This window comes from Mytilus trossulus, chromosome 2 (genome assembly GCF_036588685.1).
Source record: "Mytilus trossulus isolate FHL-02 chromosome 2, PNRI_Mtr1.1.1.hap1, whole genome shotgun sequence".
NCBI lineage: Eukaryota > Metazoa > Mollusca > Bivalvia > Mytilida > Mytilidae > Mytilus > Mytilus trossulus.
Window position 1 is genome coordinate 85,652,990 of NC_086374.1, and position 26,442 is coordinate 85,679,431.

The following is a 26,442-nucleotide window of genomic DNA, read 5'->3' on the forward strand; positions in this document are numbered from 1 at the left end:
ACATTTTACACTGCTTTAAAGTCTCTTTAAGCTTTCTACAAATATGACTCTCATAATGCTTAAAATCCATGCAGTACTAGTGTTAGTGTATGTTATTTTTTTAATTAATTTACGATGTTGCAAATATACATGTGGAGCTTATTTCTTTCTTATTTGTCTATACATTTACAAATGATAAGGAGATGGAGACATGAACAAAAATATATACAGATAAGATATATAAATATAATGATTCATTTGCAAGCAGTGAACAATCATTTGTCAAAAACAAAACAAGAAACAGATTCTTCTTATTAATATATTTTATTCAAATAGAGAGGCAATAAGGGAACTATAAACATTACAATTTGATGGAAATTTGAAGAAAAAACACAATTTCTACATCATTTGGTTACATTTACGACAAAATTGATGTCGATAAAAAAACATGATGTTTTGACCATTCAGTACTTAATAGATGCATAGTTCTTGGGGAAAAGTTTCATCAGATAATATGAATATAAATGACTTTTTTTGTGCTCATTTTTTACAGTGGGTTGTGATGAACTTCCAGTTAGGTTACCCTCATTTGGAGTGTTGTTCCCAACCTGTTAAAGGTCCATCTTGTGCATAATTCAAAATTGGAAATTTCAACAAGCATCTAATATTCTTAATCTGGAAAATAAACCCTGGTCTGCTAGCTTCATGTATATTTTTTCTACCGATGTAATATATAACTAGAATCATGCAAACAGACTTAAGGAAAAGGCATGTAAGTTCATCATACAAATATGACACTTTTTCTAGACAATCCAGATCTTGCAAAATACGTCTCTAAAAATTATAACCTTTAAAATTGTTGTTGTGCAGTAAAAACCCATATTGGAACTTTCAAAAGTTGGCGGGTATGTAACAAGTCTTACTATTTTTATGCTCCATTTATGGGCAATATGTTTTCTAGTCTGTCCGTCCGTCCTGCTTCTTGTTATAAAGTTAATGGTCGAGGTAGTTTTTGATGAAGTTGAAATCCAATCAACTTGAAACTTAGTACACATGTGTTCCTCTTGATATGATCTTCTTAATTACTGCCAAATTAAAGATTTTACCTAATTTTCATAGTCAACTGAACATAGAAAATGATTGTACGGATGGGAAATCCATGTACTTATGACCTTTTCTTGTTTGAAGAAAAAAAATATATTTTAACGATAATGGAACAAAGAACCCTGGGTAAGTGGGGCTGCTTTTATGGTAATTCAAGTTACCTTTTATTCACCTTCTTCCACTTCAGAGCTATCAGCTCTTTGATTAAACATCTTTGGTTAAATAGTTATTAAGTATTATACGTTGTGAGACGAAGACTATTTTAATAAGGACGTCCCCGATTATGATTAAATTTGGTTGACGTTTTTCACACTTGATAAAGAATATCTGTTCGTAATTTTTCGATTCCATTCCAAGAAGACTTTAAATTTGCTGTCAATTTTTTAAAACTTCTCAAGTAGAAAAATATTTTTTCTTTATTCGTTCATATTATATTCCGCTTCGGTAGAGTTATCAGTTATTAATTTATACGTGGCTTTTAAAAAGTCTAAATCTAAGTGTTCTCATTCATTTATTTGCCTAATAAAGACAAATAAAAATACTTTGGTAAAGCTATTTATAATTTCTAAGTTCTCCTTTTTATTAGACATCAATCAAGGACAAAAGGTGTAAATCATTTCAATCGGACATGTGATTTACGTTTTCCGTCATTAACCGAAAATTGTGTATTTCTAAGTAAATTAACTTATTTGAATTCAAATAAATAATAGCACCAAACATAATTAAATAATTCCACGGCGATCAATTTTTATTTGTCACCAACTTGAATATATATTTTAAATATGTGTATTGAATGCTCCCTTGTCTTATAATTCACTGATCCGAATAGACAGTCACACCTGGGAAGGTGTGCCCGAGAGGTGTGGTTAAATACTGAAGTGCAAATAACAATTTACCTTTCAACAAGCCATCTACGAGTATTGCCACAGAACCGTGAATACACACATCATATCAACCAAGTCATAGCAGAGATAGTAAAAGGTCAATAAGAGTACACCAACATATTGTCTTTACAGATTATTGTACTTTACTTTGTTCACCTTATCAGTCCGAAAATATATTAATTAAAAATAAATTTATAACTTTTTGTGTTGTCTACAAAAATAATTCGAATATTTATGTTTAACATATAAAATTTATCTCATGAATATGTACAATTGAAAGCCTGTGCGTTTTATCTTCTTATTATCGGATGGTTATTTAGATAAAGCATAAGTCATCGGCGCGCTTACGATTACGTTAAAATATGATTAAAAACCAAGACTTTTAATGATTGTATTTTAAATCCCTGCATGCAAAAACCAGGAGAAAACGTCACGACCTACAGGAAGTAGTTAATATTTTTTCATTAAATATTGAATTTCTCCTTTATTACTGCACATATAGCGATAAAACTTTGTGAATATATATATTATGTCATGATGAACATATTTAAACCATAAGTAAAAAATCGTGAATTTTCCCTTTAAGGATAAGAGTGATATATTAAACCCTGTTATGTAATGATAATGATGATATGTATTTGTTTCAGATGTATGTTGTTTGTCAACTAAATGAGACTCACCCTTTCCCAACACCCAGTGATTTTGTAGAAGCAATGAAAGTTACATCTACAGACAGCAAATCAGCAATGTTGCATGGTATATAAACATGTTACATAGAAAATATTTACATGAACTTTGTTAAAAATTTGTGTTTCTTACATAGAAACATTTTATCAACTATCATATGTTGGGAAATGAAAAATTCAATTGTTAAACATGACATAACAATACCACAGTTAATAGAAAAACATTATAAAATGCTAATTCAAGTTTGCCTCAATTAAATGGTATAAAACTTATATTGTGGATGCATTTATTTTCGTGGGAACTAATTTTTCGTGGATTGGTAAAAACTTACATATTCATGGATTTTTTATTTCGCGGTTATGGCAGTCAGCATACTTTTCTATAGAAAATTGGAATTTCGTTGAACATTTAAATTTGTGATTCCCCTGTATCCACAAAAACCACGAAAATTGGTATCCAACAAAAATTAACGAGTCCTCAGTACTCAATATTAATGCTAGTAACCACCAACCACTTTCACTATTCTTGAGTTATCTCCCTTCATGTATTGTTTTTGTTTTATAGGAATATCTATATTAGAGTTGTGTTTGATCATTGCCATGAAACATCTGACAGATATTTATGATGGAGAGCCTTTCAATTTTGAGATGGTTTACAGTGGTATGTTATATTTGATAAACAAGTCGAAATATTATATCACCCCCTTCGTGGACTTAAGATTTTCTTTATATATTTTCTTACCAATTACCAATGTACAGAAGTACTATAACACATTTAAATGCATGATTTTTATTTTTATTAGCATAACTGCCTTGACAAACATGATTTGATATACTAGACACTTTATATTTGCCAACACAATTGATTGTTATACACATATTTTCTACTGTATAGACATGCCTTGTTCTTTAATTGACACACATTTCATTTCCCTACATGTGATCACACACATTATTATACATTTTTTAGAGTATGCAAAGTTTGCTCAGAAAAGATCTTCAATGCAGATGTATGAAAAGGCAGTTGTTCTCAAGGTGAGTGAATATAGTTACAACATAATGGTTAGTAGATTTACAAATGTAAAAGGGCAGTGCAAGACTTGCATCTTATCATTAATTAGAAAACAAAACATTGATCCCTAATGATAAATATAATACAATATTAAAGTACTAGAAGGGCATTATATATTTATCATTCCAGAGCTTTAATCAAAATGCTTGTAAGCACAGAAGGGTAGTAATTGCTTTAATTTATCAGTGGGAAGTAATATAGGGTTATTGCATGAATATTGGGGAATATTGTCCCGAGTAGAATTTTATATTGCACGAGCTTGCGTGTGCAATATATGTTCTACAAGGGACAATATTCCTCAATATTTGTGCAATAACCTTTTTATTGTATAGCAATATAATATTTGAAAGTAAAAATTGGTTTAAACTAAGATTTTGTTGTTGATGACGTCATGAATTTTGAAGATTTATTGCACTAGTTTATTGCACGCTCACTTTTGATTACATTCTGTAGGAAATATTATATTGCTATACAATAAAATCAAATATTGCATTGCCCATTAATTGATTTAAAATACTTCAGTTCTAGACAATGGGAGATAACTCCCAATTTTTAAAGATGACTTTACAATGACATCATTTATATTTTTAGAACAGATATTAGATTCCTGCACCTTGCAAAAGTTATGTAATCTTCTTGACAGGTGTAACATTGTTTTGTGACTTGAATATCTCAGCATATATTATATTGATAAATTTCTGAAAATGTTCATGGATAGGATGTATAGAATGTTATGATCAATGATCTTTTGTGTATCAATAAGATATTGACAAGCCTACAATGTTTTATTCTTGTTTTATAACGTTGTTTTTTTCTTGTAGGCATTTGAACATTTATTAGCATTAGAACTTGTTAAGTCAACTGATGGTTCAGGGACTCGTATTCAGAAAGAGTACAGACTAATGTCACTACTTATTCATCCATCACAGATCACAGATGCATTACAAAAATACCCACAATGCCCTACAGAGGTCAAACAGTGGGCATCAACATCAGTCATATGATTTTGTTCTTTAGATGGCAAGGATAGGAAAAGAAGAACAGTGCACAACATAGAAACTGAGATTTATACAAATAATATTTGAATATCAAAACTTGATATAAAAATGTGTTCATCATCTACTAAAGACGAGGCATCAAAAACATAATATTATAGAAATATTCACCAAATTATGTTATATTTATTTTTGTAATAATAAATTCATCCCATTAGTTTTTCTAATTTCTTGCTGTCCTAGAAATAATTTTGGTCAACCATTTTTAGCTCACCTGGCCCTTTGCCAAGTGAGCTTTTCTCATCACTTTGCATCTGGTGTCGTTAACTTTTACAAAAATCTTCTCTGAAACTTCTGGACCAAATTATACCAAACTTGGCAAAAATCATCATTGGGGTATCTAGTTTAAAAAATGTGTGGTGTGACCTGGCCAACCAACCAAGATGGCCGCCATGGCTAAAAATAGAACATAGGGGTAAAATGCAGTTTTTGGCTTATAACTCAAAAACAAAAGCATTTAGCGCAAATCTGACATGGGATAAAATTGTTTATCAGGTCAAGATCTATCTGCCCTGAAATTTTCAGATGAATCCGACAGCCTGTTGTTGGGTTGCTGCCCCTTGAATACTATTATAGATAGAGTTAAACTGTAAACAGCAATAATGTTCAGCAAAGTCAGATTTACAAATAAGTCTGACAACATGACTGAAATGGTCAATTGACCCCCTAAGGAGTTATTGTCTTTGATAATTTTTAATAATTTTCATAAAATTTGTAAATTTTTACTAGTATTTTCCACTGAAACTACTGGACCAAGTTAATTATAGATAGAAATAATTGTAAGAAGCAAGCTCCGCGTCGCCAGTAAAACTGCATTTGCGACCGTCAAATCCACAATTGACGGTGGCAACTCTTCAAATACAGTACAGTTATTCCTTAATTGTCTGCCACATTTATTCTCTCTTTTGTAAAGTTTTGGATATTGTAGTTAACCAGGAAGTTTTGGATATTGTAGTAAGCCAGGAAGTTTTGGATATTGTAGTTAACCAGGCAGTTGTTGACTATTTTATAGCAGATTATAATCAGCAATTTCACTGTTACTGTTACTTTTAAGATGAAGAACAGCAAGTAAAGTAAAGTTCCTTAAAGTCTTTCATGTAAGAGTACTATTCTCCCAATCAAGGTATTAGGTACCATAAATGGTTTGTGTGTCTGATCTTTAGTTAGTATTGATTGCTTTCTATAGTTAGTATAAATAATAATGAGGTTAATATACATCACTTGTGACGCCACTGAATTCTAAAAGCATACCAGAATCAATATTTGGTGACATATGTATGACAAACTTAAAGTAGGTTGTATGCAAGCATCTAGTTCGAAGACATGATCTACAAGACTATTACAAACAGTTCTAAAAACATTCTCTTGAAACAAAATACTTGGCCAATTGTAGAACTATAAATCAGGAATTGTTACATAAGACCCTTTACATAGGGGTATGGCTTCCATGCCCGTAGCCAGGGGGTAAAATAAAACAAATAAGCACTGTTAAAGTCAATGTTCTGTTCGAATTGTGACTGTTAAAGTCGAGTTTTCGAGTCCAACGAACTCCCCCCCTTGGAAATTCCTGGTTACGAGCACGGCTTTATTGTAATTATTTTGACATTAAGGGCTTAAGTTATACTACAGCTTTAGGAAAGTTGCACACAATTGGTTAGCTTTTAAGTTTATCATGTGATGCCTTTACCTTTTAATCTAAATTACTCAAATATTTTTTTTATCAATCTGGCAGAAATAAGGTATGGAAGATCCTGTAATTCTTATCCTGATTGTTAAAGGTAAGAGAAAAAACAAAATCAAATGTGTCCTGCGGGTGACCAAAAGTGTCTGTTGTCCATCCTGCAAAACACTATTGGGACAAAGATACTTTGTTTCCTATTATCCAGTTTTGTAAGCAGCCTCATGTGTACAAAGCAGCATTGTCTTTGAAGTACACAACAGCCCGAGTGGATTTTGCTTTTTCCACACGCAACCCATACCGGCCCCGTACGATATTGATATTGATATTGGGTATGTTCCTTACGTCGTAACTTCAATCCCCATCCGTTTCATTAATGTGATCTGCAGAATTAGACTATTTACTGGATTTGTTATCACATAAGCAACACGATTGGTGCCACATGTGGAGCAGGATCTGCTTACCCTTCCAGAGCACCTGAGATCGCCACTAGTTTTTGTGGGGTTCATGTTGCTTATTCTTTAGTTTTCTAGGTTGTGTCATGAGTACTATTATTTGTCTGTTTGTCTTTTTCATTTGTAGCCATGGTGTTGTCAGTTTATTTTCGATTTATGAGTTTGACTGTCCCTTTGGTATCTTCTTCCCTCTTTTAAAGGACCCCCAACATATTTGTACAATTATTGCCCTTTTATTGAAATTAAAAATAAGGAAATGTGGTATAATTACCAATGAGACAACTGTCCACTAGAGTTCAAATGAAGTGAATGTAAACAAAAATAGGCAACAGTTTGACCTTCAATATTGAGTAAAACCCAAACCATAAAGTGTGCTATAAAAGGCCTTGACATAAAAAATGTGAAACAATTCAAAATTGAAAACATACATTCTTATTTATAACAAGACATTTTATAAAAATATGGAAGACATGAACAAACAACCACTGAAAAACAGGCTCCCAGGCTCCTTCCTGTCTTGGGAATGGCACATAAAGAAAATGGCTGTTATTTCATTATTTTTTTTAAAATTTGATCAGCAATAAAATAAAGAGTGCACACGCTGAAATGTCTTACCGTCTTTATAAATCATTGATATCATGTTGATAGTCCTTAATTTCAAGCTTAATTATAACAACACATAAACTAAGCATGATCCAAGAAAATGAGGTCAAGGTCGTATAAATTTGACCGCTGAACCATGAAAATTAGGTCAAGATTAGATGACAGCTGCCAGTTAGACATGTACACATTACAATCATTCCATACACTAAATATAGTAGACCTTTTGCAAACAGTATAAGAAAAACAGACCAAAACACTAAAACTTAACTGTAGCATCCAGGTCTTCCACCTTCTAAAATATAAAGCTTTTAAGAAGTAAGTTAACCCTGCCATATCACTATTCCTATATCTGTTGAACTTTAAGAAGTAAGCTTTCTGACACAAAAATCATAGGCTGGACAAAAAAATGTGGTGTTGGCATTTAAAATAAGTACCCCTGTAATATGTGTTCCAAATGGTAGAAATATTCTGTGATATCATTTGAACCTGAAAAAAAATTACAGTTTTCGTTCTTGATGGTATAATGCGTGTATAATGTTTTGCCCTTCAGAAAAGATTTTTTTTTCACTGTACAGACAACTGACAGTATTTCTTTTGTAAGGAATCGGTTGATAATGTAGCTTTGAATGTATGTTTTCATTACCACATATGGCTCTCAACAAAATAAAACAATATCATATGTATTTTTATTGTCATGGCAACATGATCACAATCTTTACATATAAATATACAACAATCTGACTAGAAATGGAATTATTAACAAATAAAATATCATTTCCTTTAAAAATATAACATTTTGTAAATAATATTTTAACAAAATAAGATCTATTGTCAAATGTCACAAAATTCCTGGTGTGTCCTGCAGGGATCACAATTCTCCCATTGGAACTAAAAAAGTGTGTTTAAAAATTCTAACTGCTTGCACAGTTTTATATCACCAATATAATCAAATATGTACAATTAGATGTAAGATGTAGATACTGTACAATTGTTTGGTTATGTTGGTTGTTAATTATTACAGCAATACTCATTTTAAAAATGTCCCAGTGATAGTGAGACAAACAGCATTGTAGTGTGGTTCAACTTCATAAAACTAATCAGAACAAGGCAAAAAAAAAGAGAAATTTTCTAGAGTAATTTGTAAATCAAATCATTATTGAGTTTTCATCATGTTTATAGAATGGCAAACATTTAAAAAAAAAATCAAATTCCAATGCTATTTGAATTCAAATTTTGTTAACTACATGTATGACATATAGAATTTATTTTCACTAGTTGTATGGGTTATAAAATCATTGGAATTATCTCCCTTGCCACAGAAATTTCACTGCTTTTACTTTCAGTGATATTCATTACAACTAAACAATAAAAAATAAAAAAAATACCACTGAGCAGGTAGCAATGTAACTAAGTGTTGTAGACATATATGTTTATGCTTACATTACATTCTACAAAAGTGTTTCAATAAAGTAAACATTGCTATAGCCTTGTTGAAACCTACCTAACAATATTGGAAAGATCAACTTGAAAGTTATTGATCCACAAAAAGCTTCATAAAATCATATATTTTTTACATCATCAGATGAAGGCAAAAATAAACAACAGAACTTTAGTTTTGGCAATGAAAATGTTACAAGAAAAAAAAACCAAATTATTTTGTACCAATAATGGGACTAATTTTGACTTTGTAATTTATAACAACTACAGTTGTTCAGGACTTCAAAAATTAAATAACATATAGACACTTTCCACAATCAACAATGGTAAACGTAATCAAAGTATAGGAAATAGACATATTTCAAGCTTTTACCTTTCAAGGTAAAAAGTATGAACTATCAAAAAGCAAACTAAATCTAATTGCATATAAAGATGACTAGCAAACAATTTATTTTTTCAAAACTATATACTAACAATGTAAGGTCAAGAATGTTATCAGTACATGCAAATGCAGGTAACCATCAAAAATTAAATGGTCAAATTAATATCATATAATCATGATAATGAAAAAATCTAAAATTGTTACAATGCACTTATCATTATTGATGGTTTTGCAGGACATATGTGAGTGTCCAATTTAACAAAGAAAAGAAAACTGAAGCAAGACTATAGTTGCTGGAGGTTGTGAAACTGACAAAGCGTTGGCGGATCCAGGGGGGGATTCCAGCGGTTGAATCCCCCCCCCGTTTCTTTGGACGATAAATGCATTTGAATGGGAGCATATAGTTGGACGTTGGACCCCCCCTTTAAAATGGCTCGATCCACCCCTGCAAAGCTCAGTTGGTGTTATAAATTTTCAAAGAATCATCAAAATCATAGTATAAATCAACATACATGTATAAGTTCCAGGCCAATCACAATCATCCCTGGAGTACATGTAATATTTAATGATTGTTACAGTTGCACATTGTAATTAAAATCACCATCTACTCCAGTTGGAATATATTATATATTATTACATGGTTTGACATTGTCATGGAAAACTCCAATAAAAACAAACAGTTATGGCATTTTGCTTTGTAAAAGCTGAGGCACAATTGAGATTAATATTTTCTTACCTGACTAAGTTATAAATAAGATGTAAACTTCAATGTTGTCTTTATACACTTACTGAAAATTTTAGACCTGTAAGTTTTATATGTCAGATTAAAACTACAGAGTGCCACTTACACCATTATAAACAGACCTGACATTAGTAATAATTTTATACTTTCAGTGTTCTACTTAAGGCATTTTAATTAACAACCTTGATAAGGTCTTATATAAACTTCTCTCAGTTTTCTATAAATTTTTATAAAATTGTATTCACTGTTATGCTATAAGCAGCAAGATAGTAAATGAAAAATTTTCCTATCTCAGGACAGTTTTTGAACTTTAGATCATTTAAGGCGAGAACATGATTTCCATAAGACCCAACATATTTCTTATTTTTAATTTGATAAAAAGTATTGGTCCAAGTAGGTAACATGAAAACATAAAAGAATTGTTTTGGTCTATAAATTAATTTCAACTGAAAAAATCATCTTGTTGACTTTGAACTAATTTATACAAAAGAACAGGACCGATAACTGTTGTCCAATCAGTTTCACAGAGACTAATAAGTTTATACTCAGTATATTCTGAATTGTTAAGTTCCCTGTTTGAGCCAGTTTCAATACACACAATTTTCCATATAAGGTCCTGAGCTGTATACTCTTTGCATATCCTGCATGTAATGGTACCGCTGCTCCATATTTGACGGTGCCATATTGGACGTGGATGTAGGTGGAGGCATCATATGTACAGGTGTCATGTGACTTGGGGGCAGATGTCCTTGAGAAATGTGTCCTGAATGTAAACTGATAGGCTGATTTTCAAACCCGTGGTTTGTGTCACGTAAATATTCGTCTCTTGAGCATTCAGTTTTCAGAATGGGTCGATGATTGTCCGGAAATGCCATTGAAAACAAAGCTTCAGGATCACAAACAAATTTATATACATAACGTTCTCCTGCAACTTTTTGCATTATACCTTTTTCATAATAATATCTCAATGATCGACTTAATTTATCATAATTCATGGCTGGACGATTCTTCTGTATTCCCCATCTACGTGCAACCTAAAATGAACATTTGGAATGAATTAGAAAAGTTGTAGTTCTACAAAGCAGATATTCATAAGGAACATATCTCATTGTATAACTGGAACATTTGGGACTATTTATTAAATATTCTTAATATCAGATTATTTATCCTGCTTCACATGAGCTCTGAATTCTATAGAAGGGATGTAACTGGCCATTTCAAATAATTTATGGTCTCAAAGAGTTATTTCCCCTTAGACTTAGACTTTTAGTATTGTTTTCCTTTACTGCTTTAAGTACAGAGTATGTTTTTTACATGATGAACAGCATGATTAGATTTGCATTGCTACTGCACTTATGTTACGTATTGTGTTTCTGTGGAAATCTGTAAATCCTGGATATATTGACAAACCTAAACACAAAAGTATTTATCTATGCCTATGTTTATAAAATATAAGCTATATATTTTACTTTTGTTGTTTCGAGGCCTTTTATAGCTGACTGTGCAGTATAGGCTCATTGTTGAAGGCTTTATGGTGACTTATAGTTGTTAATTTTAGAGTCACTTGTCACTTGTGGTGAGTTGTCTCAATTGCAATCATTCCACATTTTCTTTTTTTAATATGTATTGCCTAAATTCTTTACCTCTTCTGGTTCAATAAGTTTGAATTCTAGTCCTCGACCAGTCCATGCAATAAATGCAGAATTTGCTGGATCATCCAGTAAGGCCACTAAGAACTGCCACAACTGTAATGACCCTCGTCTCTGATAGGTAGGATGTGGTCCATCTCTATGGTAGCGATCAAAATAGAAGTCTCTATAAAAATCAGCTTTCATTTCAATTCCTGTAAAGAAAATAATAAATATTGAAAATTATGATATTTAAAATTCAGTTTCTGGCTATATGAAACAAATTACAACACAAAAAGAACTTTTTCATGCTTGTCCAACCCGAAAAGAGGATAAAGTTGTCTGACAGATCTGATAAGTGATAACATGATACAAATTACTAATCATCATTGTAAAACTACAGACTAAATATAAAGTTGTTATGTACAGTTGTAATGAAGAAAGGCGTGACAATAAAAACTTTTGTTTACTATATTCAAAAAGTACATGTACAATTATCTGTTAACGGGAAGAATATGTCTGACAAATCGTTAAATGTTCACATATTAAAACTTATCACAGTTAATTCTGTACACAAATACTGTACTGGGACAATGAGTGACCATGGTGACAAAAATGTTCATTCTATTTAAAAAAAAAAAAAAAAAAGTAAAAGAGTATCAGCAAACAGGAAGAAGTGTCTGACATATCTGAGGAACATGCATGTTACCATGGTTACTACTCATTAATGTCATACTGCTGACCAATTCACCGTTTCAGAATCTAATGCATCCTGGGTAATATTTTCAAAAGAGTACACCAAAACGTCCTGATAGGTTCAAAATTTCATAAACAATGGAAATTTAACTAATGACGTGACAATATTTTCATTTTGGGGTACGAACAATTACACATGATGCTTTAGATTCTGAAACAACCAATTGTGAGGTAATTCTGCCTTTAGTTGTACCTGGGGAAAGTCAAATAAATGTAAGACAGAAATTGTTGAACAGACGTATGGTCAGATGGACAAGGTGAATACAATAAGACCCTACTAACTAGAGGCTCTAAAGAGCCTGTGTCGCTCACCGTGGTATATATATATGTGAATATTAAACCAATGAAGCAGAAAGATTCATGACAAAATTGTGTTTTAGTGATGGTGATGTGTTTGTACATCTTACTTTACTGAACATTCTTGCTGCTTACAATTATCTGCATCTATAATGAACTTGGCCCAGTAGTTTCAGTGGAAAATGTTAGTAAAAATTTACAAATTTTATCAAAATTGTTAAAAATTTACTATAAAGGACAATAACTCCTTAGGGGGTCAATTGACCATTTCAGTCATGTAAAACTTATTTGTAAATCTTACTTTTCTGAACATTATTGCTGTTTACAGGTTATATCTATCTATAATAGTATTCAAGATAATAACCAAAAACAGCAAAATTTCCTTAAAATTACCAATTTAGGGGCAGCAACCCAACAACAGGTTGTCCAATTCATCTGAAAATTTAGGGGCAGATAGATCTTGACCTGATAAACAATTTTTAATCAGTCAGATTTGCTCTAAATGCTTTGGTTTTTGAGTTATAAGCCAAAAACTGCATTTTACCCCAATGTTCTATTTTTAGCCGTGGCGGCCATCTTGGTTGAATGGCCGGGTCACTGTACACATTTTTAAAACTAAATACCCCAAAAATGATTGTGGCCAAGTTTTAATTAATTTGGCCCAGTAGTTTCAGAGGAGAAGATTTTTTGTAAACGATTACTAAGATTTACGAAAAAATGGTTAAAAATTGTCTATAAAGGGCAATAACTCCTAAAGGGGTCAATTGACCATTTCAGTCATGTTAACTTATTTGTAAATCTTACTTTTCTGAACATTATTGCTGTTTACAGGTTATCTCTTATCTATAATAGTATTCAAGATAATAACCAAAAACAGCAAAATTTCCTTAAAATTACCAATTTAGGGGCAGCAACCCAACAACGGGTTGTCCAATTCATCTGAAAATTTAGGGGCAGATAGATCTTGACCTGATAAACAATTTGTAATCAGTCAGATTTGCTCTAAATGCTTTGGTTTTGAGTTATAAGCCAAAAACTGCATTTTACCCCAATGTTCTATTTTTAGCCGTGGCGGCCATCTTGGTTGAATGGCCGGGTCACCGTACACATTTTTAAAACTAAATACCCCAAAAATGATTGTGGCCAAGTTTAAATTAATTTGGCCCAGTAGTTTCAGAGGAGAAGATTTTTTGTAAAAGATTACTAAGATTTACGAAAAATGGTTAAAAATTGACTATAAAGGGGCAATAACTCCTAAAGGGGTCAATTGACCATTTCGGTCATGTTGAATTATTTGTAAATCTTACTTTGCTGAACATTATTGCTGTTTACAGTTTATCTCTATCTATAATAGTATTCAAGATAATAACCCAAAACAGTGAAATTTCCATAAAATTACCAATTCAGGGGCAGCAACCCAACAACGGGTTGTCCGATATATCTGAACATTTAAGGGCAGATAGATCTTGAACTGATGAACAAATAAACCCCTTGTCAGATTTGCTCTAAATGCTTTGGTTTTTCAGTTATAAGCCAAAAACTGCATTTTACCACTATGTTCTATTTTTAGCCATGGCGGCCATCTTGGATGGTTGACCGGGTCATCGAACACAATTTTTTAACTAGATACACCAATGATGATTGTGGCCAAGTTTGGTTTAATTTGGCCTGGTAGTTTCAGAGGAGAAGATTTTTGTAAAAGTTAAAAACGACGACGGACGACGACGGACGACGACGGACGCCAAGTGATGGGAAAAGCTCACTTGGCCCTTTGGGCCAGGTGAGCTAAAAAGGGAAATATCAATAAATATTTCCTTTAATTACCATTCAACAAGGAGTTTTATTTTTTGTGAAGAAAAATCAAGACCACAAAATCTAAAATCTTATAAATTGCATCATACCATATATTTTGAAACCTTGATTTTGTACTTTTTTAAAAGCTACAAAATTAAAATTTACAAATTATCAAATAATATATATAACAGTATCTTCAAACATTAATAAATTTCCAACTGAACATTGACATTCAAAATTAGCTTTTATTCACATCTTCTTAATGTTTTCTTTTACTTAAGGATTTTAAAAATGTACCGGTATCTCCAATAAAATTTGGGTGACCATTTTTTAATTTGTTTTTATTTCTAAATGTATTTTCATAAACTTAAATAACATGCTTCGTCCATTCATTACATATGAAAAATACAAAATCTCACTCTTCATATGTCTATATCTCAATAACATGCAAATGGACTGACTATGCGGTATGGGCTTTGCTCATTGTTGAAGGCCGTACAGTGACCTATAGTTGTTAAGTTTGTTTCATTTTGGTCTTTTGTGGATAGTTGTCTCATAGGCAATCATACCACATCTTCTTTTTTATGTGGTCTAAATTTAATTTTCTTTAATTTTTGTGTATAATACTTCTATTTATTGAATATTGAAAGAGATTTTGTTGATGAAACTGTTGTTATTGATCAGTAAACATCTTCCTCCATCTTGTTATATTCTTGTCGAGGTTGATTAGACATCAAAATGCTTTTCAGATTACAGTGTCCTATTCCACTGAACAAAGAGATTACAATTCTACTCGTTTTTACAATACAAATTTTGTAATATAGGACAGACAATTCATTAACGCACTTTACACTGCTCATCTAGTCTAATTTCAAAGCCCGAACATGGGATAAAACCAGAATGCGCTAATTACCCCTTATATCATTACAAAAGAGTCAATTAGCTAAATCTCCTATTAAGAGTCATATTTCTAAAATGTTCTACCAACCCTTGCCATGGACAGAACATCAAATGATGATTAAATTGTGTTGTTTCTATTTTCATTTGAATGGTTTCAAATGATTAGAATAGAGTAAACCATCAACTTGATACAACTAATCAAACACACCCTAAACCATCAATGGAAGCCTATGTGGTGTCATATCACTTTTTATTGTCCTACTGTATCTTTTAATCATTGGTTACAATCTTTACTTGGTCATTCTTTATGTTTTTGGCTTCTATAATGATCTTATATTTAATATCACGACAGTGGACATGAATAATAAAACAAAATGAAATTACCTTTTGAATCCTTACAAATGTAAACATAATAACATTGAGAAGATATATACAATTATCTTATGAAAGGTTAGTATCTTATCATTGTCTAAGTCATCATTCTAAATATCTCCTTTTATTTATAGCATCTCAAGTACACATGCTATGTAACATAAATACATTTCAAGATAAAAAAAAAATCTTTTTTAATTCTTATTTTATATCAGAATGGAAGACATTTTTGTATAAAGATTTTTTTTTAATATTTAGGGAGTTTTCTATACACGATGAAAAATCAAATTCTAGACTGTGATTTAGAGCATGTGATATGATATAGAGTATAGACACTGGACTATTGTTAAGGATTATAATTTTAACTCTAGAGTCTTTTTTGTTTTCACTGGACGTAAAGCAATCAATACATTTTTGGTTAATTGCCTCTTTGAACCTGTACACCACACATCCAATTCATCCCCCATTATAATACTAAGATTTTAAAAATTATTGAAAAAGATACTTTCTTAATATCTTAATGTATTCATATAAACCAATCTTCATCCTTATCCTAGATTTACACTATAGTAAATTTCCATGTACATTTTCCAGAGATTTTATTTCAAAACAACTGCTTCATTGAGCATTCAAAGCAAGATTTTCACCTCAAATAGACGAATTACCAACTAATATAATAAAGCGAGAGAAAACTTTTGATTAACAACTAATAATTTTATTCAATTAAGTTGTGAATTGGATTAAGCTAATAGATCAACAATAATCCCTTATGAAACATACGATTGATCAACAAACTAATTGACTCTCAATCATAGAACCAGCCCTCGGGACCTAAACTGTTTGCTCTTTGGCATTTTAAAATGCAATTTTCCACACTTTACGATGCTCAATTAATAAAGAGGTTGATCCCCTAGTCCTAATGAAATAAGAAATATTGAATATGTTCTCCGTGGGGAGTTTGCTTGTTAAATGTGACAAATATGGTCGTGAATACTAGAATAAAGCATGTTTGAGATTTGTTTGTCTCTTTGTTGATTGAACAAATTAGACAAACTACAAATTTGTATGTGCAATTGAAAAAAGTTAGAACCTTTTTTTGCATTACTGAAGCAAAGGAAATTCATGCAGTGAAAAACATTGGCATTATATAACATTTTACAAAATTAATTCAAACAAAAAAATCTTCTGATTAAAAAAAACATGGTTGATGACAGGCCCTTTTGCAAGGATATCTTGAAGGGGGTTATCTAGGGTCACAACAAAAGCTCTGACTCAAATCTCTAGCTAGACTATTGAAGTCTTTATTTACTTTTTTTTTGTTGTTGAAAAGGGGGGGTCAACTAAAGCCTACCAAATAATAGCATCTGGCTACAGGCTGCAATATATTCTCATTTTCCACTTGAATTTTAATTTTCTACCCTTTATTATAGTACCCGCTTTATCGTGACCTACGTAATGTACACATTCTCAATTTGTTCTCATCCAGAACATGCATGAAACATTTGCAACTGGTCATTAAGCAACAATCAATCGATAATGAGTGATATAACAAGGAAGAACTTGATATATACACTGATGACACATGAAATTTTAATTTGTGGTTTTCATAAAAATTGAGGCTTTTGTAATTTAAATAGTGTAAAATACGATATATTTTTGATCACTTTCATATGAACAATTCAGATTTAACGTGGGAAAAAGACAAATTATCTTCTAATGTAAACATTAAATCTATGATTTCAAAAAAAATGAAATTATCGAGTATTTTGTATAATTATCCAAAATTTAGAAGCAAGCTAGAAGAAAAATTGCAACATAATAGATGTATAGTAATAACCTTTATTCTGTTTTTCTAGTAAATTCCAACCATTACGAAATCTAACGACCATTTTAGAAGAATAGATATTCAAATTCCAGTGATTTAGAATATATGATTTTGTGAAAATTATACAAAATGACGGTAATTATTTTGTAAATAGTCGATCCTGAACAGAATTGTAGGCTAATTTAAGAAAATGAACAATGGTTAACTGTTTATGCGGTGAAAGCCCCGACTGCATTAATAAGACTATTAACTCAGATAATCAAAAATTAATTACACTAACTAACACGGCGTTATTACAACCAAGCACAATAGAACGAAAGTACAACGGAAGTCTCTTTGATCAAGGACGATGCTACAGATTGAATGGTGAAAATGGCTATCAACCTAGGATCTTATAATAATAAAAGATTCAATCTATTGTGAAAAAATTTAACATTATAAGGATGATTCGGTCAAAATGAATAAAAATTCTGACGTTCAAATGAACAGCAAGGTAGAATACACAACTTGATGATTTAAGCCCTGATGTTCAAAATGAATAACAGGGTAGATTTTACACCAAATAATTATCAATTTAGAATTAACTGTAAAAAATAATGTTACAATTGTAAAGCTGTGATTAAGCGATAATTCATTTATTTTACCATGACTTACTTAAAGTAGAACCTGATTTACAAATCAATTTGCTAAACATTTATAACTATTTAATATAGATGTATATGATACTGAGGAAATTTAGTTATATTTTTGCGTCAAAAAGTTTAAATGCATTTTAATCCAAGAAAAAGCAAGAAAGTTTAATCAAAAGATAATGCTAATACCTCCATTTATATATTGGAATAATTCTAAGGTAAAAAAAAAAAACAGCCAGAGCCTGAATTTCATACAAGAATGTATGGTAAATATTAAAAAAAAAATTACATAAAGGTATCTTGCAATGTTAAATAATTCCATAAATGTTTTAAACAGTAATGAAAGAGCTCTTTAATGATATATGATCTCTTTAAAATGAACTAGTTTTGTTTCATAAACATTAACAAATGTTTTGTTTTTTTTCCAAATGTATGAGAATAGAAAAATTATCACGACGAAAAATTATAATTTTAAAAAGTTTGTGAAAAAGTTTAGATGTTTTATAGCATACATATGATATAAACCAGTTATTTGACTTAAAAATACTCAATTAGTAGAACTTCAGACTTTCATTTGGTTGCTGTTACATAAATATTAAAGAAATATATTTTATGAGCCAAACCATATCCGGTGTAGACGGTACATGTTTGTAAAATTACTTTGCGACATGTTTTTGATGAATTGTAGTAGTAAAACTTAATATCAATTTGCCCATCATGATAATAATCCAACTACCACTAAGTGAATACAAAAATAATTATAAAGTTTGTACATCATTTTTCTGTGTGCTACCGATGACATTTTCATTATCAAAAGAAAAATTATCGCTAATTCTACGTCAATATGGGCTTTATTCAAACAAGAAAAGATAAAGTAACGACTAACAAAAATCAACTCCTGATCACCTATTGTAAAATTTCATGAATAATTCATGGTCTATTGATTTTTTTGTAGAATATCTTGGTACAGAAATAAAAACTCATTTCCAAAATCCTACTTTTTTTTAAACAAATCTTATAATTTCGAGTATAAATGTGTTTTTCTCCCTAAAAAATAATAATTATAGAGATTTTTTTTAAATCAACTTGGTTATCAAATAATAAACAGATAATATTTAAATTCAGCTCAACACTGAAACTTCTCTCTGAAATCAAATAGGGTAAGGCAACTGTACTAAGAAACAGTAACCCCCTCCTTTTACCATATAATAAAAGATATTTACATGTTTACTTCATACTATATAATAGGTCAATACAACTTTAAATTGTCCTTCCAGAGCACCCAAGTTCATCCTAAGTTTTAAATGGGATAATCACTATACATATCTGTGTTGTTTTGTGGACAGTTGTTTTTCTATGGCCATTGTGTTATTGGTGGCTTTCTTTAACTTGTGGCTTTAAGTAGGTCCCTTGGGATCTTTCTCCCCTTTTGGTATTCCCACCTTATGACTTTTAATTTTTGGAGATTCTTTGTTTTATATTTTCATCCTTTTTTTCTTTTTCTTTAAGTTTTATTTATGTCAACTTCTGTCAACTCTCAATTGTACATTTTGAAAGTGAGAGAATAATTGGACTGTGGAAGTTTTTAAAGTCCTAATAACTATTAACATATTATAACAATAGAACATCCAAATCGGTTTTCTTTATAAGAATCGTCTCATGTCATTATCTGTCAAATCTTCTTAACCTTTTCACATAGGTAAAAAAGTCAGACAAAAACTGACCTTTCTCTATCAGATAATACCCATCCACTAACGAGATGTCAACCATTCCAGCACATCGATAGCTTCACAAGATTTTTTCATCAAACAGGATTAAGGTCTCATTATTCTTAAAAGATCAACTCAAAATTCTTCCAGTGGTCAACTTAATTACAAATTGGATTTACGTATAGTGTTGCCGAAGAGATTTTGATCCCAAACGTAAAAGGATGGTGTTAATTCTAATTGAATTTGATCAGCCGCAGCTTTTCACTTGGGAGTTAATTAGAGTTGATTTTTCTGGTAGGGATGCCTGTGATTAGGAAACTATTACTAGATAAAGTCTCCTGACTCTGTTTAAATAAGACATCAAACTGGATCTTGATTGTGTTTTATTTTATTCTTATTTAAATTAGCTAATCAAACTCCTTTTTTGTCACCAGAAACATTTGTTACTGATGCGAACAGCATACAAATTCACTATGATTTTATTTGTTATGAGCCTTTGGGATATATACAAACTATTCAACAGCTGATTGCAGTTTCAGATGGGATAGATAAAAAAATTTACAAGCATTTTTACAAAAGTTAAGAAAATTATGAATTCAAATGTCTAAAATAATGATGTTATTTTCATTTTGGGGTACAAAAATGAAATTTCTGAGTCGTTTGGTTTCTAAAATGGGAATTTGTCCAGAACACCAATATAAAATTGGAATTTTCTCTAGAATATCCGTTTGAATGAAAATGTATTACTTTTATTTCCATTTCAATCCCTGTTACCTCAATTATTTTTTTTTTATTTAAGCATGACCTTCAAAAATGGAAAAATGTCACCATCTCATTCCAAGTTTGATGAAGTTTGATTCAGTCTTATCTTTAATTAAGGCTCAACATTTTCTTGACCTATGACCACTTATTTTGAAAATAAAAAAACATTGATTTCTTATAATTGTGAATATGTAAGATAAGTAATGATATTGGCTAAAGGGAGATAATTTTGTAATTGTTGACTTTGATGTTGTTGACTTTGATGTAAGGGGGATATATAAGTAACCAACAGTAAGAAATTTTCTGATCCAGTAGAAAATCTGCCTTATAATGTTCAGTTTTTTATATTTCTTTTCTTAAACAAAAATCAACAAACCTTCAAATCTCTCCCTGTGTTTTTCTCTAAACCTTTCTAAATAGGACGAGTCAGCTGACTCGTGACAGAAAAATCTCATTGGATTGTCGTAGGGACAAGGAAAACCTACAATTTCATAAAAAGTTAATATATATATAATAGAAAAATCTTTTTGTTTGTCTCCCTTTAACAGATTTTATTGTCTACAACTTGAACAATGTTTTGATATTATATACATGTGTGGGTTTTGTTTTTGTAATGAGAAATAAAATAGATGAAATTCAAAATTTATAAATTCTTTCTTTTACTGGTACACAAATTAAAAATATTATTATAAACCTTATCACTGCTAAATTATTGGATAGAGTAAAAGTAAGAAAAGCTAAGGGAGAAATAGAAATCATTAGTGGAATTGATCAGCACTGACTTTAGAACATAAACCTGTAATATAAGTTAAATAAAAATTTGGCAAGAACTATACATTTGAGAGCACAAACAAGACCAAAAGGACGGATGCACAGACAAATGGACAAACAACAAGTTTTTCTATGCACCCTGCAATGTGTTGCACAGGGTACGTTAAGGCTACTGCATAAAACTGAACATATAGATTCAAGTACAGACATAAAACTTAACACCCTTGTTGGAAACATGGATGGACATAAAACTACCTCTAATTATAAGAAATCTTTTGAAATCTTGTATGGCTAACAATTGTTTTAAGTACATATGTCCTGTCTGCAAATATTCATGTTATATCACTGACAAAATTAGCACACTTAAGATACAGCTTGGGGAAAGATTAAAAAAAAAATTACAACAAAATTGAATAAGTTTTTTTTACAAAAATCTGTACAAAAATAAACTTCAAGTAACTTTTATTCATTTAGAAGAAAACTTTGCTGAGCGATCATCTTCTTAAGAATGAACCTACCATTGTCAAATGTAAATTCCCTCGGCTCCTGTTTAATGGTAGGTGTTTGTGTAGAAGGCAACTGTGAATAGCCATGGTTCCTAGAAATATCATAGCTTCTGTCGTACAACTCTTGCTTGAAGAAATGATGAGCATAAGTCGTGGACATAAGACGACAATAGTTGGTTTGTGGATCAGGTGAGAAATAACCCTTCTGTGGTGCTGAGGTTGATCTTGGAACTCTGGAGATAAAAACAGTTATAATTAAAGTTTATACTGTGGATTCATTAATATTCGTTGGATACCAATTTTCGTGGATTTGGTGGCTACAGGAGAACCACGAATTCAAATGTTTAACGAAATACAAATTTTGTAAAGGAATGAGTGTAGACTTTGCCAAAACCACGAAATTAAATATCCACGAATATGTTAGTTTTCCTCAAACCACGAAAATTGATACCCACGAAAATAAATGAATCCACAGTAAGTCAAACAGACGATTTTGTTTTATATACTTTTTTTATATACATATAGATTAGACTGTTGGTTTTTCTGTTTTAATAGTTTTACAATAGTATTTTTTGGGCCTTTTATTAAGCTCCATGTCTGTTCAGTGTGAGCATAGTCTCAGTGTTGAAGACTGTACCTTGACCTATAATGGTTTACTTTTATAAATTTTGACTTGGATGGAGAATGGTATCATTGGCACTCATACCACATCTTTCTATATCTATTGAATGGTTACAAAATAGTTTTACTTAAAGTTCTTATAAAAGAAAATCCTTTAACTTAACGATGTCTTCATAAATGTAGTTTAATTGACTTATTGTCATCCCTAACCATATTCTGCTTTTCCAAGCACAGTATGTCATAAAAATTCATCCATTTTTTTTTTACAAGTAATCATATTTTTCCATTGGACCATCTAAGTGACCTTTAAGAACTTTAGAAAAAATTATACTGTTTATTCACTCAAAGAAGGGAAAGATGACACAAAGGATTGTGTCTAATAAACATAACAATTATCTGTGGAAAAAAATATAGCAAAATCCCTTTTCATAAACTAACACTCTTTTTATAGAAATCTTATGCTCTGACATTAATGAACTAAGGCAAATGGATTAAATAATACAGTTCAGGGAAACTGGTATTTATTGCAGCCAAATTTACATTTTATGACTCAATTGTTTAGAAAGTTCTAAAATATTGTTTCCTTTCAATTTATAAATGAGTCGCCTGACTCCTTTTATTAACATTCATCAAGGTATATTGTTTTCTATTAGTATAAACAATTTTTAAGGTAAATTTTCTATTGCTAATCGTGTTTTAATTTGTATATTTTTAAAGACAATTGCCTCTCTTTAGGGAAAATCATTACAATCATAAAAGAAAGTGAAAATAGAGAAATATTCCCTACCACAAATTGTTTTATCAAATATTATTATAAAAATGCATGCAATATTTCACTAAGTTGTTTCCCACTTTCGTCCATTAACTTTCATTTTGTCACCAAAAGCTTGTAACCATTAAGTAAATACTAGGTCGTTAACTGTAAATACACATGCGAAATCCACATTCATTTCTCTCAGAAGCCAGGTATGTCAGTTTCACAATGAAATATGACATCCTCGTAACAATGTGACATCAAATTTATTTCTGAAACTGACAACCTTTCATCCTCTTGTTGCCATGACAACAAAAAGCATAACTTGACAACGAAAATTATAAAAGGTAGATTGCATGTTAAGTTGAAAATAAGTTCCAATTTAAAGTCTTCAAATACAATGGATTTTGTATTGATCATAAATCAGTCAAGTTTCTTAAGTGTACAAGAGATAATACCATTTGTATTGTATGCATCAACAGCCTGAGATAGTGGCAATAATTATAAACACAACACATATTCAGACATAACAAGATAGTTTTATCCTTAACTTTTTACACAACACATATATTTAGACATAACAAGATAGTTCTATTCTTAATTTTCTTTCCCTGAAAAATCTTACAAGAATTAAGTCATATGTATATATTTAAATAATAAACTAAACTTATATTATGTACATCCAGGAGAGGCTTTGGTCTACTTATAACCCAACCCCATTTCAGAAGAAGACAAATAAATGACAGGCCTCCTCTATCAAAGTAATAAACAAATATTTATCAATTCTAAAGCAAAAAATGGCAAAATTCAAAAAATCAGGGCTCACTACATAACAAAGTAATACGTAAAGCTATATATGTTTGTCCAAAATTCATTATCACATTGTATTTTATTATTTTAAGTCAGCCATTTTTTTTTTTTAAGGTATAAAAATATGTTTGATCATCTGGTTTAAAGTTTGCTCTATTTCTATAGTTATTTTCAGGTATAAGACCAGTTACTAGCAGTAACCATACAATAACAACCAGCTCAATGAAAAAACAGGGGATTTTTTGTATACTTTTTTTTATGTTCCAATTAAATATTTCATCTAAACCTTTTGAGAGAATTTATCAATTTAACTCAACTTATCTCTTACCATTTAAAAAAAGCATATTAATTTTCATTTGATAATGAGTTGTCTCCCATTGCCAATAGTATTTTTATGGCAAGTAGATAAAATGGTGAAAAAAACATGAATAAATGATCATAGACAACTTATGAACTATAAAAGAATTGTTTTAAAAATATTAAATAATTGTTTATTTTTTCAATTATGCCTTGTTATATACCTGTTTGTATGGGAGTCGAGGTAACTCCTGCTATTGTCAAGTGATATGGGAGGTAACTCTTGCAATTGTAAAACAAAATAAGCATAATCTGTTAATTTCATTTTTTAACAATTTCACACTCACTCGCTCCCTACAATTTCTAAGTAATGATAAAAAATTCAGCTTATTTGTTCATGTAAGTATATGATGATCTATGAAGAAATAAGATTGTTTAAATTTTGAACCCACCAACTCACTCGGAGGCTTCTTGTATCCCAATTGCTCGTTCATAACATAATCCCCCCTCCCTATAAATAATAACAAACCTTTCAGGTGTCAGATCTGTAATATTCTTGATTGTATGGGAGATAACTCCTGCTAATGCCAAGTGATATGGGAGGCAACTTTTGCATTTGTAAATAACAAACCTTTCAGGTGTCAGATCTGTAATATTCTTGATTGGATGGGAGATAACTCCTGCTAAGGCCAAGTGATATGGGAGGCAACTCTTGCAATTGTAAATAACAAACCTTTCAGGTGTTAGATCTGTAATATTCTTGATTGGATGGGAGATAACTCCTGCTAATGCCAAGTGATATGGGAGGCAACTCTTGCAATTGTAAATAACAAACCTTTCAGGTGATCTGTTCATGTAGGTACATGATGAATCTGTCCCATTAGAATATTGTGACACGTCTTTACTGCAAGGTGACAGACTGGACGATTCCTTTCCAGACGATGATGAGCACACAGACCCTGACGGGGATGATGGTGTGTGATCACTTCCTGTGAGATATCGCCTCTCTCCGTAGTCATACTTAGATGTGGTGTTTACTTTCTGTAAGCTGTTAGGTATGGCAGGACCACAGCAGGTGCTTGTTTTAGGCTCTGTCTTAATCTTTAAGTATGGATTAACTGAGGAAAGAAAAATACAACATAAGACATTCAACAAAATAAAGAAACAAATACTGATAGACATCATTTTCTGTAAATAATCTATTGTTATATTCAAATACATGTATTTTAAATTAAGTATTATATTCTCTAAATTTTTTTTTAAAATATAATTTTTGTCAGAGAAAATAAGTTCTAAATGATAGATTATATAACACATTAGGTAAATTAACATCTGCAAATATATTGTGTGACATACAATACATTTAAATAAGATGCCTCAATTTTACTAGCATATAGCAAGAATGCAGTAGTAGTCTTTTATCAGATCAGTTGATCTGAAATAAAATTCTGAGTGCTGAGCTGACAGATGTCTTCTGGGAAATATAGTGAAGAAGCAAAATATTTCTTCAATGAAATTATGAATTTTCAAAAAGTTCTGCAAATTCAAATATTTTGGTTATATTTGAATGACACTTGTGTTAATCATCCCTGGCGGAAAAAGAGTTTTCCTCTTTCTTATGTTCAATCATGGAGTTCCCTTGACCTATAGCTTTTGCTGGTAAAAATTATTTGCCACACAGCACGATTTGACTGCATATCCTGCAACTTTGCATTGATGCGGCAGAAATTTACCTAACTGCTTTTCTTATGAAGTGAAGGTAAAATTACCATGTGCAATGTATTTCAATTTCTTCAGAAACTAAAAGGCTTTAAATTTCCCAATTTCATATAAACTCTTTTCAAAGATGTAAATCAACGGTATGAACTGTTTTTAGTAATAAGTAAATTACTTATCATCTATACTTAAATGATGGAGCACCTTATTCTGAC

At 30.9% G+C, this 26,442-nt stretch overlaps 2 protein-coding genes across 4 annotated transcripts in view; one reads left to right on the forward strand and one right to left on the reverse strand.

The window, feature by feature from the left end:
• Positions 1 to 4,942, forward strand: part of LOC134708208 (origin recognition complex subunit 4-like) — a 24,926-nt gene extending 19,984 nt beyond the window's left edge. For all 3 annotated transcript variants that reach the window (XM_063568567.1, XM_063568565.1, XM_063568566.1), the window contains exons 10-13: positions 2,615 to 2,723; positions 3,219 to 3,314; positions 3,624 to 3,688; positions 4,547 to 4,942. In XM_063568567.1, the coding sequence (XP_063424637.1) occupies positions 2,615 to 2,723; positions 3,219 to 3,314; positions 3,624 to 3,688; positions 4,547 to 4,729 (453 nt within the window). In that variant the 3' untranslated portion in view covers positions 4,730 to 4,942. The remainder of the gene's footprint in view (positions 1 to 2,614; positions 2,724 to 3,218; positions 3,315 to 3,623; positions 3,689 to 4,546) is intronic.
• Positions 4,943 to 8,220: 3,278 nt separating this feature from the next.
• The window catches only part of LOC134708211 (ETS translocation variant 1-like), a 44,199-nt gene continuing 25,977 nt past the window's right edge, over positions 8,221 to 26,442 (reverse strand). Inside the window, exons 6-10 of the mRNA XM_063568570.1 lie at positions 25,347 to 25,629; positions 22,042 to 22,253; positions 21,129 to 21,233; positions 11,721 to 11,920; positions 8,221 to 11,111 (exon numbers count right to left, since the gene is read on the reverse strand). Coding sequence (XP_063424640.1) covers positions 10,665 to 11,111; positions 11,721 to 11,920; positions 21,129 to 21,233; positions 22,042 to 22,253; positions 25,347 to 25,629 — 1,247 coding nt within the window. The 3' untranslated portion in view covers positions 8,221 to 10,664. The remainder of the gene's footprint in view (positions 11,112 to 11,720; positions 11,921 to 21,128; positions 21,234 to 22,041; positions 22,254 to 25,346; positions 25,630 to 26,442) is intronic.